The sequence below is a fragment of the Festucalex cinctus genome, chromosome 2 (assembly GCF_051991245.1).
Source record: "Festucalex cinctus isolate MCC-2025b chromosome 2, RoL_Fcin_1.0, whole genome shotgun sequence".
NCBI lineage: Eukaryota > Metazoa > Chordata > Actinopteri > Syngnathiformes > Syngnathidae > Festucalex > Festucalex cinctus.
The window spans coordinates 35,991,573-36,007,106 of NC_135412.1; the positions used below are offsets into that span (position 1 = coordinate 35,991,573).

At 39.5% G+C, this 15,534-nt stretch overlaps 1 protein-coding gene across 3 annotated transcripts in view; it reads left to right on the plus strand.

The window, feature by feature from the left end:
• The window catches only part of nphp4 (nephronophthisis 4), a 154,916-nt gene that overhangs the window by 20,867 nt on the left and 118,515 nt on the right, over window positions 1-15,534 (plus strand). For 2 of the 3 annotated variants that reach the window (XM_077514891.1, XM_077514892.1), the window contains exons 3-5: window positions 2,467-2,627; window positions 2,847-2,911; window positions 12,501-12,650. In XM_077514891.1, the coding sequence (XP_077371017.1) occupies window positions 2,467-2,627; window positions 2,847-2,911; window positions 12,501-12,650 (376 nt within the window). The remainder of the gene's footprint in view (window positions 1-2,466; window positions 2,628-2,846; window positions 2,912-12,500; window positions 12,651-15,534) is intronic. The other variant, XM_077514893.1, reaches the window with a different exon arrangement.

Genomic DNA, 15,534 nt, shown 5'->3' on the forward strand with positions numbered 1-15,534 from the left:
TAACATATGTTTGAACACAATTTACTCTCCCAAACACGTGGAAAAATGTATTATGATCTGATGTAACCAAAGTGGAACTTTTCAGCCATAGCACCAAAAAGTATATGTGGCATAAACACCAGAGGTGGGCATCGTCTTTGACTGGAATTGATGGTTGTGCCCACCATTCAGCAAATGTTTGATAATGCGAAGCCTTCACAAAACACAGATTGAGAAGGACCGTGTGTACTCCCCACAATCGACAGAAGTATTCCTGCTTCACTCGTTTTTCAAGGTTTTGCATTATCAAGCATTCGCTGAAAGTGCTGAAGAACACGCCAAAAGGTGGGTACTTCCATCAATCATCAATTCCAGTCAAAGACGATGCCCACCTCTGATAAAAACATCACTGCTCAGCACCATACCTGCAGTCAATATGGTGTTGGCAGCATCTGGCTATTTTCATTCAGATGGAAATGGGGCCTTCGTCTATGTGGAGAGAATTATGAACATTTTCAAATGCCAGTCAGCGCATAACCTTCAGGCTTCTTCTAAAAATGCAATCTTATTTTTTTTATTCTTCAATTGAGTTGTATAGGTTATGCAGATGGCCACATTTGTATTTTTATTTTGATTTTTTCAATTTTTTTCCCTACAAAAAATACACTGGAATTATGCATTCTACATAATTTGGATTGTTGCAATATGTCGAGTCAAATGTGAGTGACCATTTTACCTTAATTAATGTGGAGAAGTAACATGAACTTAGATAACATTGGATTGACTGAGCCAGACTAATCTGAAGATGTAGTTAGTTACACACAACACTGTGGAGTGAGCACAGAAAGGAACACTAAGATGCCATCTCCAGAACAATAGATCATGTATTCATACTGAAGGTACCAAGTTAGTTTCCACTTGTATGTTTTTTTTTCCTTTGGGGTGAGTGCTTATTTTATTTATTTGGACATGTTGATCAAATGGAGAGATTTTTATCTAATTGAAATAACATGACATAAACAAGATCTGGATGGCCTAGACCTTTTCGATGGTGTCAGATGACTCATGTTTGTCTCAAAATGCCTTTTTTATCCATCCATCCATCCATCCATCCATCCATCCATCCATCCATCCATCCATCCATCCATTTTCTTGACCGCTTATTCCTCACAAGGGTCGCGGGGGGTGCTGGAGTCTATCTCAGCTGGCTTTGGGCAGTAGGCGGGGTTCACCCTGAACTGGTTGTCAGCCAATTGCAGGGCACACAGAGATGAACAACCATCCACACTTACAAGCACACCTAGGGACAATTCGGAGCGCCCAATTAACCTGCCATGCATGTCTTTGGAATGTGGGAGGAGACCGGAGTACCCGGAGAAGACCCACGCGGTCACGGGGAGAACATGCAAACTCCACCCAGGAAGGCTGGAGCCTGGACTCGAACCCGAGTTCTCAGTACTGGGAGGCGGACGTGCTAACCACTGCCTCTTTTATATAACCAATATTTTGAACAAGTGGTTTAACCTAATGGCTCGAAAATGACTCAAGTGAGAAGCTGTATAGAAAATGAATGGATGGTTTGGTTTCTTAATTGAAATGCATAGTATAGCTCTGTGGTGACTGATAGCTGGGTCGTCCACCAGGATGAATTGCATGATGAAAATGCAACAATCTTATTTATATTTTTGAAGAATAATATATTACACAGGGGGCAATATCAGATGGATAATTTGTGAATCTCATATTCAGACCTTTCTACATGTAAATGAGTGAGATTCTGTGCTGTTGGTTTGTCTATTATTTTCAATTTGAATGGCAGAGTGTGGAAACAATTACCATCACAACTACCTGGTACAGACTACAAAGAGTCTCCCAAAAGGCTTGAATGAATGCAAGTAAAAATAGCAAGGTTAAACCTTTGTAAGTCTATTCAGCAGAGGGTCAGACACGCATGAATGTGAGATGTGTGATGTCAAATCCTCCACAGTCGGGTTATCCTGTCAATCTTGGGTTTTTGACTACTCTTTTAAGGGAACTGCAGGATGGAGAGTGATAGAGAAAATCAAAAGCAACACACCACAGCAATGAAAGATTTTTTTTTTTTCCAGGAACGCAATTTCTTTGTACCTAACAACATGTTTAGTACAACCAACTTGCTCTAGCTACCATTAGTTTTCATGTTATTTCATGTTATTATGCTAAACAGATTTTTTGAACTCAAAGGTCTCGTGATGATGATTATTTACTACAAGATGTGAAAGGCTGTACAACTAGCATTTTATATTTGCAAATTCACATGAGCTTTATTGGATGGAAGGTACAACAGCTATCAGTCTAATCACCAGAGACATTTTCAAAACATTTGCTTCAATGTGCTGTTCATACAGGACAGACTTTCAGTTTCTACAGTAGCCTTTAGAAACTTTAGATTTGTCTGTATGCAATCTGATCATAAGAATCCATTGATAACATTCTCCTCTCCTCCAGACCCTGTACTTCCATACGTCTCTGCGGTTGCACAGCAACGTGTTGGTTTTGGAGCTGGTGGCATTGTCAACAAGGTCAGATGGTTCGCAACAGGCCCTGGGGCAAGGTTTCACGGTTCTGAATCTTTTCTCCAACAAGACCGATCCCAAAGTGGAGAGAAGGTGATGAGCCTGTCTTCGTGATTCGTAGCAGCCTGAGATGAATGTTTTTGTCAACAGGGTTATAGTTGGACAGTAATGGTACTGTATGTCAGGGTGGCTACTTTAAAATTTGTCTTGAAAATTCCATCTTGTTTGTTGTTAAATCTTTGCTATACTTATCATACAAATACAAAGCCCACTATAACACATTGCTTTTTTTCCCCCTCTTTCTACCTATAGACTGAATCTTCTTCATGGGTCACCAAGAGTTCTTCTACACCCACTGCTGAAGAATGTCTTTGACTGTAAGAATTTAAAAAGTGTTCCTATGGATCCTTAAAAAGTCTTAAAAGGCATTGAATCTCAGAATAAGGCCTTAGTTGTTAATACAGTGTCTTAAATGAATCTTTCAAAAGTAAGAAAAAAAATGTGTTGAAAGCACATAATACACCCCCCCCCCCCTAAAAAAAATAAAAATAAAATAAAAATAAAATAAAAATAAAAAAAATCGTCCCAGGCATTTTGACTTAGGTCTGCTGGCCCAGCCCAGCCCAGCCTGATTCCTGACTAGGGGTGTTAAAAAAAAAAATCGATTCGGCGATATATCGCGATACTACATCGCGCGATTCTCGAATCGATTCAATATTCGGCAGAATCGATTTTTTATTTTTTTTATTTTTATTTTTTATTATTATTATTATTTTTTTTTTAGGATTCACACCTTGAGCATGGAAGAATGTTATATGAACGGAACATTAAGCCTTAATATTTTATTTTAATGCTGTTCAAACATGAAACAGATTACAACCTCTATAAGACTGAAATTTCAGATAAATAAATAATACATTTTCATATAATTACTGATTAGTATTTTCTAAATTTGAATGAAAAAAAATCGCAAAAATCGACTTATAAATTCGTATCGGGATTAATCGGTATCGAATCGAATCGTGACCTGTGAATCGTGATACGAATCGAATCGTCAGGTACTAGGCAATTCACACCCCTACTCCTGACCCTTCGTAACACGTAGTTGTAACGCTGATGTTGATTCAGTTCGCTGTCTATATTCAAAATGGATTAATGGACTGGTCCTTCTAAATTGTGGGTCAGTCTCTTGGGGTAAAATGGAGGAAAATAATCATTAAAAAGCACTGCATCGGCCTCAGAAGACGTCCACTGGGCAATTATCCTGTTTATAACCTTAGCTGATGTCATCTTGTTCTACTGCACATGAGTTGAAAGTGAATCAACAGTGCCTCTACTGGTTGCAGCCAAGCAGCACACACAAATATATATCAATCAGTAATCCCACAATCAAATTCATTTTTATGCTCTTCCTTCCTAACAAAATACTGCTTAGTTTTAAGCTAAATGTGTTTCAATTGGAGCACGCATGCCCATTAAAAAGGTTACATCTTCACAGTAATGTAATATAAATACAAATCCTTTTGGTGTTTCCCCTTAATCTTATAGTTGTTTAAAGACAGTATGTTAAAAGTCAGACTATAAATTACAAAACAGTGTAGTGCTTTGCAGTATGAATAACAATGTGCTCAGTGAGAGCAAAGGGTTCCTGTCTTGGCTATCATGTCCCATGAATATTAGAAAGGCCTCTTTCAAACGGACTCTTACATGAGTTGAATTATTAACCACACGACTCGTTGTTTAGTCAAACGTTGCTCTTCTGTTTCAAGCTGCACACTGTTTGCTGCCACTCTTGGTGTTTTAGCCCTTTTATGGCCACAGCCCTTTTCCCCCCCCTTGACTTCTATCTCCATCAGTGTGACAGGGAAACAGTGTCTTGATGTGAAACCTTTTGAAAAGGGAATTTATGGGAGTGAGGTAAGAACTGTAAAAAAAAATAAGTCATTTGTGATCCTGGATGAGAGACGAATGTTTTCTTTTAGTGGTCATTGATGTTCTGTGTTAAAGATTTATGATGAAAACATATGCCTTATATTTCCCCTTGATTCACTTTCCCTGACATTACTATGTTGCTACAAAATTTTGGGCACATTTATCAATCATGTATGTTGTTGATATCTTGTCAAAATGAGACACAAAACAATGTTAAGAAAGCTGTATTTAATTTCCTTTAGAATTCTCATTGGAACATGATGTGTCGGCACGGTGGATGAGTGGTTAGCATGTCCGCTCCCAGTACTGAGGATTCTGATACGAGTCCAGGGTGGAGTTTGCATGTTCTCCCAGTGCCCGCGTGGTCTTCTCCAGGTACTCTGGTCTCCTCCCACATTCCAAAGACATGCATGGCAGGTTAATTGGGCGCTTCGAATTGTCCCTGGGTGTGCTTGTGAGTGTGGATGGTTGTTCTTCTCTGTGTGCCCTGCGATTGGCTGGCAATTAGTCCAGGGTGTACCCTGCCTACTGCCCAAAGCCAGCTGAGATAGGCTCCAGCACCCCCTGCGACCCTTGTGAGGAATAAGCGGTCAAGAAAATGGATGGACATGATGTGTAAAAAGTTGTCAAAAATGGCAGCTTACTCACTGTTATTTATTCACTTGTCCTTTAAACAATCTTTGTACACAACAGTGTATTTAATGGTTTTGTTGTTACAAGGCAAGCCAACAACAAACCTGGTCCTTGCCAAGTCCGGCAGTCGTACTCACATGTATGTTAGTGTTTTGTCCACAGAGACTTGCCTTGTGCATGGAAGCATCCAGCAGGTGCGGATAGAACACTGATTTATGAATAGGTTGCTCGTTTTTTAATTATTTTGTGGAAAAATTTTATGGGCACCAAGACAATGGGCATTCGTGGTACAATTTCTGTAACATGAGCTATAATGCATTTTGCACATTGTGATGACTTTTGAGCGGCAAAAAAAAGGTTCCTACTGGGATTTTAAATGTATCCATGTGTATTATTTTTATTTTAAGGCCCTTCTACTTTTGTTGGACTAAATTTAACTTTATTGGCTAAAATGCATATTTTTTAACAAGGCTGCTTGCTGTGGAAAACGTTAACAGAAAGTAGGCCTGCTAAGATTATTTTATGAAAGCTGACGTCTTGGCAATGTCTTGTGAAAGGCAATCAATGTATTAAATGTCTTACTTTAGAACTCCACATTTACCTTAGTGAAAGCAAATCAAAAGTAACTTTTACACATTACAATTCAGAGACAGTAATCTAATGGAACTAATTGCTTTCAAATGGCAGTAACTTGTACATACATACATACATACATACATACATACATATATATATATATATATATATTAGAGATAGGCCGATAATCGGGGCCGATATTTGACATATTGGTACATATCGGTATCGGTCTGTTTTATTAATCTGACGGCCGATATGAGCGATCCATTTAAAACTCCGTCTTTTCGCTTCGAATGCAGCCCAGAGCGTCTCTGTCTGTTATGGAATCCAACTCCAGCAATGTAACGCCCATAGCAGCATTTGATTGGTTAGCCGTGCAAGAGCCAGAACCAATCAGTAGTGTATGCCGTGTATCACAGTAGCCGGTCACACACGCACCCACGGACACAACGCGACAGACACATGCTTCGAAGGTAAGTTAAAAGAGAAGAGACTCCGCCGATCGTTTCACCATGATAAGCTAAACACATTGAATTATGTTGTGTATTAAATGCACTATATGAATGGAGCTGCATTGCCTTGCATTGAATCCCCGCTAGCTAACAGTGGTGTGTTCAGCTTAGCATGTAGGCTAACACCCAGTAGCTAATTCGCTACTTGAACTACTCGGGGAGGGAATCACACACATTTTCACTTAATTAAGTAAATAATGTTTGTTAGAAAGGTTCCAAATATTAACAGTTGTCATTATTATATTGTCTAGTTCCATGTTAAGAGTAGAGTAATGTCATTATATTTACCTCTCGTGACGCACACATTGCATTCTGGGTCACGTCCACTACTTGTTGCATAGCGGTTATTATGCAGTGAGATGCCACAGTGACACTAAATAGCGTTTAGTTACTTTATATTGTGTTTATTTGTCGCACTGGTTTGCCATTGTGTGCCTTAAGCTTCGACGTCGATTTGATTGACAGCTCGTTGTGCACCTCGTTAAAGTCCGCTCCGTACCTAATTAAGTGTCTCAAACACCGTTTAACTACACGAACGTGTTCTCTTCCGTATGTTTGGCATTAGTAGAGAAGTGCACTAAAGTATAGTGTGCTTATTTGCTCGTTTTGTCTCTCTTTTCACGTCATGTCTGCTGTCATTTGGGACATTATACTCTCAATGGATGCCACTAATATGTAACATCTACGGCCGTAGTCGGCTGCAATTAATGTTCAGTGATGTAATTTCGTTACGTGCCTCATACTTTGAATAATGAGCTCATGTTTGGTGTGTTGTATAACTTTCTCGTGTGTTAGTAACTATTCATGTGGACAGCTAAGACAGTGCTTGTTAATGTGAATTAGCAATGTTGCAGCCCAGTTATTATTTAGACAAGTACATCTGTGCCATTAAGTGATACAGTACAGTACAGTAGTGAGAGAATAGTGGGCCCATATACACACACGTGTCTATAAGTGTAAAACACATTAAACAGCAGAAAGTGGCAGCGGTCCACCGCAACAATGTCTGTTTAACCAAGTTATTCTTACTATTATTATAACCAAGTTATTTTACTCTACCTTTTTCTGCGTTGATTGGGGCATCCTAAGTGGCACTAAAGTACATGATGAAGTGTCTTTTGACAGTTCTCTTGTAGAGAGGAGTAGCATGATATTGCTGTTCTCGATTTAAGATCCTCAGCTTATCAAAACTGTCTATATGGTAACAATAACAATAATTATAATTAGGGGTGTGAATTGCCTAGTACCTGACGATTCGATTCGTATCACGATTCACAGGTCACGATTCGATTCGATACCGATTAATCCCGATACGAATGGTCACGATTCGATACCGATTAATCCCGATACGAATTTATAAGTCGATTGTTGCGATTTTTTTTCATTCATATTTAGAAAATACTAATCAGTAAGCTTGTAGAGTGTAAGATTTATATGAAAATGTATTATTTATTTATCTGAAATTTCAGTCTTATAGAGGTTGTAATTAATCTGTTTCATGTTTGAACAGCATTAAAATAAAAATATTAAGGCTTAATGTGCCGTTCATATAACATTCTTCCATGCTCAAGGTGTGAATCCTAAAAAAAAAAAAAAAAAAAAAAAAAAAAAAAAAAAAAAAAAAATCGATTCTGCCGATTATTGAATCGATTCGAGAATCGCGCGATGTAGTATCGCGATATATCGCCGAATCGATTTTTTTTAACACCCCTAATTATAATAAGGTCTACAAGAACTGTATGGTGTTCAGGGATGAATAGTTTTTCTCATGGAATTTTTTTTATTTTTTTTTGCTGTAGTAATAAGTAATGCCACAGCTGATGCACATTTTGAATGACAGGGTTCCTCCTATTACTTCAAAATATAAAAATATAACATTTATAGAATAAAACTACAAGTATCCCAAATGCTATAAAAGGTAATGTCACATTGGCCCCCACATTTAACTCCCCCCGCCACCAACGTCTTATTGCAGATAGAAGGATGTAAAATGAAAAGTGCAGTGTGAGAATCCATTGTAAAGAACGGTTAGGGTTTGCATTATTCAAAAATTTGGTGCCAACATTTTAACTTTTACTGCAAATGAATATCGGCTTCAAATATCGGTTATCTGCCTCCTTGACTACCGATAATCGGAATCGGTATCGGCCCTGAAAAAAGCATATCGGTCTATCTCTAATATATATAGTACACTAAGTTAAATTCTAGCACTGCAAATAACCACATGAAATGTTGTCACTGATATATCTGAGTACCAGCCCTGGAAGTACATCGATCTACCATTCCAGATGTTTTTCATACTTAAAGCTGACATCCTTTTTGTAATCACTCAATTACTTTCTTCTTTTCCACTCAACCTTCTCCCAAAAAACCACTGCTACTATTTGTCTGATGCTGAGCCATTTTTATTTTTTGCATTTGTACCTCAGATCCCTTTCGTTTTCACATCTTGTGCCAAGCTGCTGCTCAGATGACTCTGAGGCATCACATACTGCTCACTGCAGCTGTAAGGAGTCTTTTTTTTTTTTTGGGCTAGTTTTCTAATCTATGCACACAACATCAGACAGGTACTCGAGAATGATGCATAATGAATAACAAGAAATAAATGATGAAAAAGTTGTTGGCAACTGGGCACCTGCTCTGCCAAAAAAGTTCTATTTGATATATACTGCTCTCCTTTTTTCTCTTTTTAGTTACTTCTGTTTTGTTGTTAGGGAGCGTATTTTAACTGAAAGCGGCTTTCACCACTGGGCTGTTTGTGAAACTGAAATGAAGCAGTGTTGTAACCTGAGATAGTTCTCTAAGCCTTTTTCCTCTTTTGGCTATAGACTTTTTGTGGTAACTGAGCTGTTTTGGAGAGTGAAAAGAAAGAGGTGGCAGGGGAGGAGAGCACGAAGACGTTTGGTAATCCACCACTTTTTTGATCCGTTAAGTCTTTGAAATATGTTCAAATTCTCCTACAAATAAACAAACCTCCAATGCATATACAAAAACAACAGCAAATGTTGTGTACAATATCCAATTATTATTTTAACAGATTTGAAAAGGTAAAAATTCCCCAATATTGGTGTTGAAGAAAATATATTTTTTGGAGTCAGTGTGGCCTCATTTTCCAACCAAATAAATATTTGATCATGCAATAAGTATTCTATTCATTTCAATTCTTGAAATAGAATTTTTGTTTAGATTGTCAATCATGGGAATGAATGCGGAGTAGTGGTTAGCAAGTCTGCCTCACATTCCAAAGCCTCTGTATTCCAATCTTTTGTCCAGGCCTTCTTGTGTGGCTTTCTCTCTGTACTGTATGTCCATTCATCTCGCCATCTTCTTACGCTTATCCGAGGTTGGGTCGCGGGGGCAGCAGCTTTAGGAGGGAAACCCAGCCACTTCAACTAGCTCCTCCGGCGGGATCCCAAGGCGTTCCCAGGGCAGCCGAGAGACATTGTCTCTCCAGCGTGTCCTGGGTCGTCCCCGTAGCCTCCCGCCGGTGGGACATGCCCGGAACACCTCCCCAGGGAGGCGTCCAGGAGGCATCCGAACCAGATGCTCGAGCCACCTCAGCTGGCTCCTCTCAACGCGGAGGAGCAGCGGCTCGACTCTCAGTCCCTCCCGGATGACCGAGCTTCTCACTCACCCTATCTCTGCGGAGGAAACTCATTTCGGCCGCTTGTATCCGGGATCTCGTTCTTTCGGTCACAACCCACAGCTCGTGACCATAGGTGAGGGTTGGAACGTAGATCGACCGGTAAATCGAGAGCTTCGCCTTTTGGCTCAGCTCTTTCTTCACCACGACGGACCGATACAGAGTCCGCATCACTGCAGTCGCTGCACCGATCCGCCTGTCGATCTCCCGCTCCATCCTGCCCTCACTCGTGAACAAGACACCAAGATACTTGAACTCCTCCACTTGGGGCAGGATCTCATCCCCGACCCGGAGAGGACACGCCACCCTTTTCCGACTGAGGACCATCGTCTCGGATTTGGAGGTGCTGATCCTCATCACAACTGCTTCACACTCGGCTGCAAACCACTCCAGTGAGAGTTGGAGATCACGGCTTGATGAAGCCAACAACACCACATCATCTGCAAAGAGCAGAGATGCAATGCTGAGCCCACCTAATCGGATCCCCTCAACGCCTCGGCTGTGCCTAGAAATTCTGTCCATAAAAATTATGAACAGAATCGGTGACAAAGGGCAACCTTGTCCAACCCTCACTGAAAACGAATCCGACTTACTGCCGGCAATGCGGACCAAACACTGGCACCGGTCATACAGGGACCGAACAGCCCGTATGAGGGGACTCGGTACCCCGTACTCCCGAAGCACCCCCCACAGGACTCCCCGAGGGACACGGTCGACACACCTTCTCCAAATCCACAAAACACGTGGACTGGTTGAGTGAACTCCCACACACCCTCGAGGATGCTGCTGAGGGTGTAGAGCTGGTCCACTGTTCCACGGCCAGGACGAAAAACACACTGCTCCTCCTGAATCCGAGATTTGACTTCCTGACGGACCCTCATCTCCAGCACCCCTGAATAGACCCTATCAGGGAGGCTGAAGAGTGTGATCCCTCTGTAGTTGAAAAACACCCTCCGGTCCCCCTTCTTAAAAAGGGGGACCACCTCCCCAGTCTGCCGATCTGTGCTGTATGTATGTTGTTATTTGAGCCATGGTTTTGTCTATATGTGCCCTTTGGCTGAATGGCAAACAGTCCAAAGGTATTCCCCGTGTGGTGACAGGATTCAGTTGACCCATGACTCTAATGAGGACAAACTAGAGTGAAACTTGATAGATGTGATCTAGACTTGATGAATCTGTTATTGACTGACTTTTCTGCTTGGTATTGCAACTGCACTCTAATTGTTGCCTTCATCCATGTGCATTTTGGAATGCTTGATGAAGTTAGATTCATCTCATTTACTGTACATTTGAATGGGTGCTTGTGTGGTATAAGTGGTCCTCGAACATGTCATATTAATTGCAGACTCATTGCTGTATTGCTTATTAAATGACTCAAATATATGGACTTATGTGTGTATATTCGAGCGGTACAATATGACATACTACTGTGTGCATACAGGCTTGTCATGTGGATATTTCTGCTGCACTTTATTCCAGGACATTTTGATGATGGAGGTTGGTTTTATGTTTTGAGGCTGGTGTCTTGGCCTTTCGGAGAAATGCACCTTGTATTGTATTGATTTGTCATTTATGATCATTAACCTTGTCATAGGGAAACAGTGTGATGCTGTTGAGGCTTGAAGGAAGTCACCAAACCACCATTTCCTCACCTTGCAGATGGTCCGTGTTCTTATTTGATGACAGGGATTGCGCGATTCACATGTGGTTAGATGACATGGTTGAAAGATGACAACATCAAGCTCATCGCTCACATCACAGGCCCGTATATGGCGCACAAGTCTTCTGGAGAAGCATATTTTCCAATTTGAATGCTGTCATTTCGGTAAAGACCTGGAAAATGATGCTTGCGATGTAAGGGAATATTGCAGTGAGGTTGCTGACAGCCAAATGGAATGTTGAAAAATGAAAGTGTCTGCGTGTTTGGTGTTGTCTGGAGATTCACACCTGAAAATATTACTCTGTGACACACCATGGAGATGGATTCACATATGAGCGTGTTTTGAATCATGTACTGAACCAAAATATAAATGCAACAGTTTTGTTTTTGCTCCCATTTTTATGAAATGAACTCAAAGATCTAAAACTTTTTCCACATACACAATATCACCATTTATCTTAAATATTGTTCACAAACCATTCTACATTTGTGGTGGTGAGCACTTCTACTTTGCCAAGATACTCCAGCTCACCTCACAGGTGTGCAATATCAAGATGCTGATTCGACACCATGATTAATGAACACGTGTGGATCAAGACTGTCCACAATAAAAGGCCACTCTGAAAGGTGCATTAATTTTAATTAATGATGATATTGTGTATGTGAATGAAGTTTAAGTTCTTTGAGTTCATCTCATAAAAAAAAAAAGGGAGAAAAAAACAAAAGCGTTGCGTTTGCATTTTTATTGAGGAAAAAAAACAAAACGGGAAGCCACAAAGATTTTAGGTGCCAGTCTAAGCTCTAATTTGAATATATTAAAGTCCCAACTGAGTATTGGACCAGCGAAAATATGAAAACGTGCAACTTATGCTATCCATGATCTGGTTTCCTAGATGTTTGCACAGTACTGTGTGCAATTATTTTGTATTCACAATAACATTTTCCCTGTATCTTCAGAAAATGTACGAACATACACTAGTTACAGTGCATCAAAATTTTTGTGTTTGCAGACACTTCTTATCTGAAAGCTCTTGGTGAAGCAAATTTGGAATGTGTGCTGAATGGACACACTGCACTGACTCACATGATGCACCTCCTTCCAGAGAATGTCCTCGTGTCAAGCAACGAGAACATTCCTGGGCTTGCAGCTTCTTCAACAGGTAAACTCTCCTCCTTTTAAGCGATCATGTGTCCCTTTCATGTGTAGGTGATTCTTCCTGAGTTTACATTTGAACTGCAGTCAAAACAAGCACAACATGAAATCGGTAGTGTCAAGATTGCAACATTGATACTTTGAAACTGCCCTGCAAATTAACAGCATAATAGGAAACAACAAAACGGAATTATATGGTAATTTAATTTATTTAAACTAGAATTTCGTAATAAATAAACTAGAGTTTTGTCACACTGACAGATTGTGCACACTGTGGCAACAGTTGTATAAAAGGGCTGCAATATTCTCCAAAAAATGTTCCCCACTCATTTCCTGGTGAGTTTATGTTGCGTATCAGACAAGCAACAATTTTGCCTGGGCTGGCCGAGCCACTTTATCAGGGAATTGCATGCGCGGAGGACTCCAGCCTGGCTTGTTGTCTCTGGGGTGATGGTTTTGCACGTGAAATAGACAGGCTGCTTTTATCTTGCGTTTAAAACTGCATTTCACCATTCACGTTTCACATGGCAAGGAGTAAGGCTATCGTAATTAAAAAAAATAAATAAATAAAATGTCAGAAAAACAGTTTCTGGGTGAGGAAAGCTCAAATTGCCATAATTTTAGAGCAACTAGGGAATAAAGAACAAAGCTGTTACAAGTAACTTTAAAAAAATGCTGTTTGTATGGAGTCCAATTAAATCATACGAGAACAGACTAAAAAAAAAGACAAGTTACAAAAAAAGACTTGGAGCTAGTGTTGCGTACATTTTTGACAGTTTGTACCTCCATCCTCTTGGGCAACTTTTTTTTCAATCAGAACTTGAAAAGTCTAAAGTGCTCAGGAAGTGAGTTACTCAGAGGGAAAGCAATGAAGTATGTCAGTGCAGAACTGCAATCATTGGGAGTTTGTGGAAGGTGTGGTAACAGGCTAATCCTCACCATGTTCTGGCTCTGTGAGCAGGGGAGACCAAAGCTGCCTTTTAAGACCCCACTGGCTTGATATTCACACCACTTTCAAAACACTGCACTCTTGAGACAACAGCTGCAATCAAATGCTCCATGGTTTCATTTACTGCTCTGAAGAGATTAAAATCACAGGCTTGATCTGTTGTGTCTGAGCTGTGATTGTGTACTGTTTCGCTTTAGCCAAATGAAAACCATCACTCATTTCTGTGTTTGTTTTGGAGTTGCATGCATTTGACAGTGTGGGGCACAGCAGTGGAGCAGTCGTTCAGATAAATTCAGTACCATTATAGTACTTTGAATGCCCTAAAAGTTGTGCAATTAGGAGTTGGACCAACATTTTGGTGGGGAAAAAAAAGTCAAATTTCCAATTTGGAGCGATAGCTCATCATGCATGATGTCACATGAGCCGTCATTGCATCTTAGTAGATCTCATTTCAGACAGCATCTAATGATTAAATAAGTAAATGTTTGCCACTTCCTTTGGCTTGTGAATTTTTCCAACACTCTGAGCATTGAGTTGAACACAAGAGTAACATCCACAAAGTTACCGGTACTCTGAATTTTAAGCAATTGTAAAATTGCGTTTGTCTAGTGTTACATAGTGTCTTAAAAGTCAAAGAGGTGATGGCGTGTAGATGTATGTACATGTATGTACGTGCATGATGTAGACTCATAATTAGTTTTGCTTTTGTTGCCTTATTCAAAACCAAAAAAATGTGTAAAAAACGTTTTTTAATACTTTGTCCTTCACTCCCATAAACATATTTACACGTTTTTTTTTGTTTTTTGTTTTTTGTTTTTTTTAATGCAAGACCATACAGAAAGCTTTGATGCAGCGTTTGACATGACTAAGTGGCTTTAAGCAATGGTAGTTATAAAAAAAAAAAAAGCCAGCAGGTGGTAGCAGAATATAAGAGATCAGCCAGGGCCATGTTGCAACAAGCTCTTTTTGTCAGTGTTTTCACCAGGAATGTAAATGTAAAATATATATATATATATATATATATATATATATATATATATATATATATATATATATATGATATTCTGTGGGCCTTGCAAAAGCAGTCAAAATCCAATAAAACAGCCGTGAGCGGTGGGGTTTCAGTGAATGAATTAAAAGGGAAATAAGACCACACATTTTCATTACGATGATGCACCCCCACTAATCTAAAAATGCAATTTTGATTAATATTGCCTTTGTGGAATATGAATTAAGCAGCATTTGATTTTGGTCATGTGACGTTTGCAATGTGATGATAGTGACAGTTAAGAACTGTGTTAAAATTATTCCAAATAGACCAGCATCACAGAATGGATTGTGGTCACCATTCAAGGTACCATTGTTATGAGAAAATAATATGGCATAATCTGTACAAGGCCTACATTAGAATAGCAGCACTTTTGTTTGTTTTTTTATTTTTTTATTTTTTAGAACAGTTGGTCAGTTTGTGCTAGGTTTTTAGGTTTTAATAACTACAGGTGATTGCACATGCATAGCCACTCATGTTTCTGGATGATAGTGCTCTAAAATATAATGTATAACTTTTATTACAGTTTTATAGTAAATTCTCATGATAACACATTGCTCAGCCAGTCATTCTTAATTGTGGCATGGGTCAACCAAGGGCAGAAAGACCAACTATTATGTTCTATTAAATGTCTGATTTAAAGTCTGCTATTTGAGGCCCCAAAAAAGTAAAGAATAAAATCCAGTCTCCCTGACAGTCTATTACTGAATGTGCAAATTGTGCATTATGTCAACCCACTTAGACACAGCGAGTTCTCTAAAAGTTAATTAACTACCAATTTATTTTTTAGCTTTAGTGCAAATGTTGTGAACTTTTGATGCTACCCTACACTGTAGCAGTGTTATGAAGGAAAACTAAAAGTGCTAGTAAGTTCAGTGGCACTTTTCTTACGTA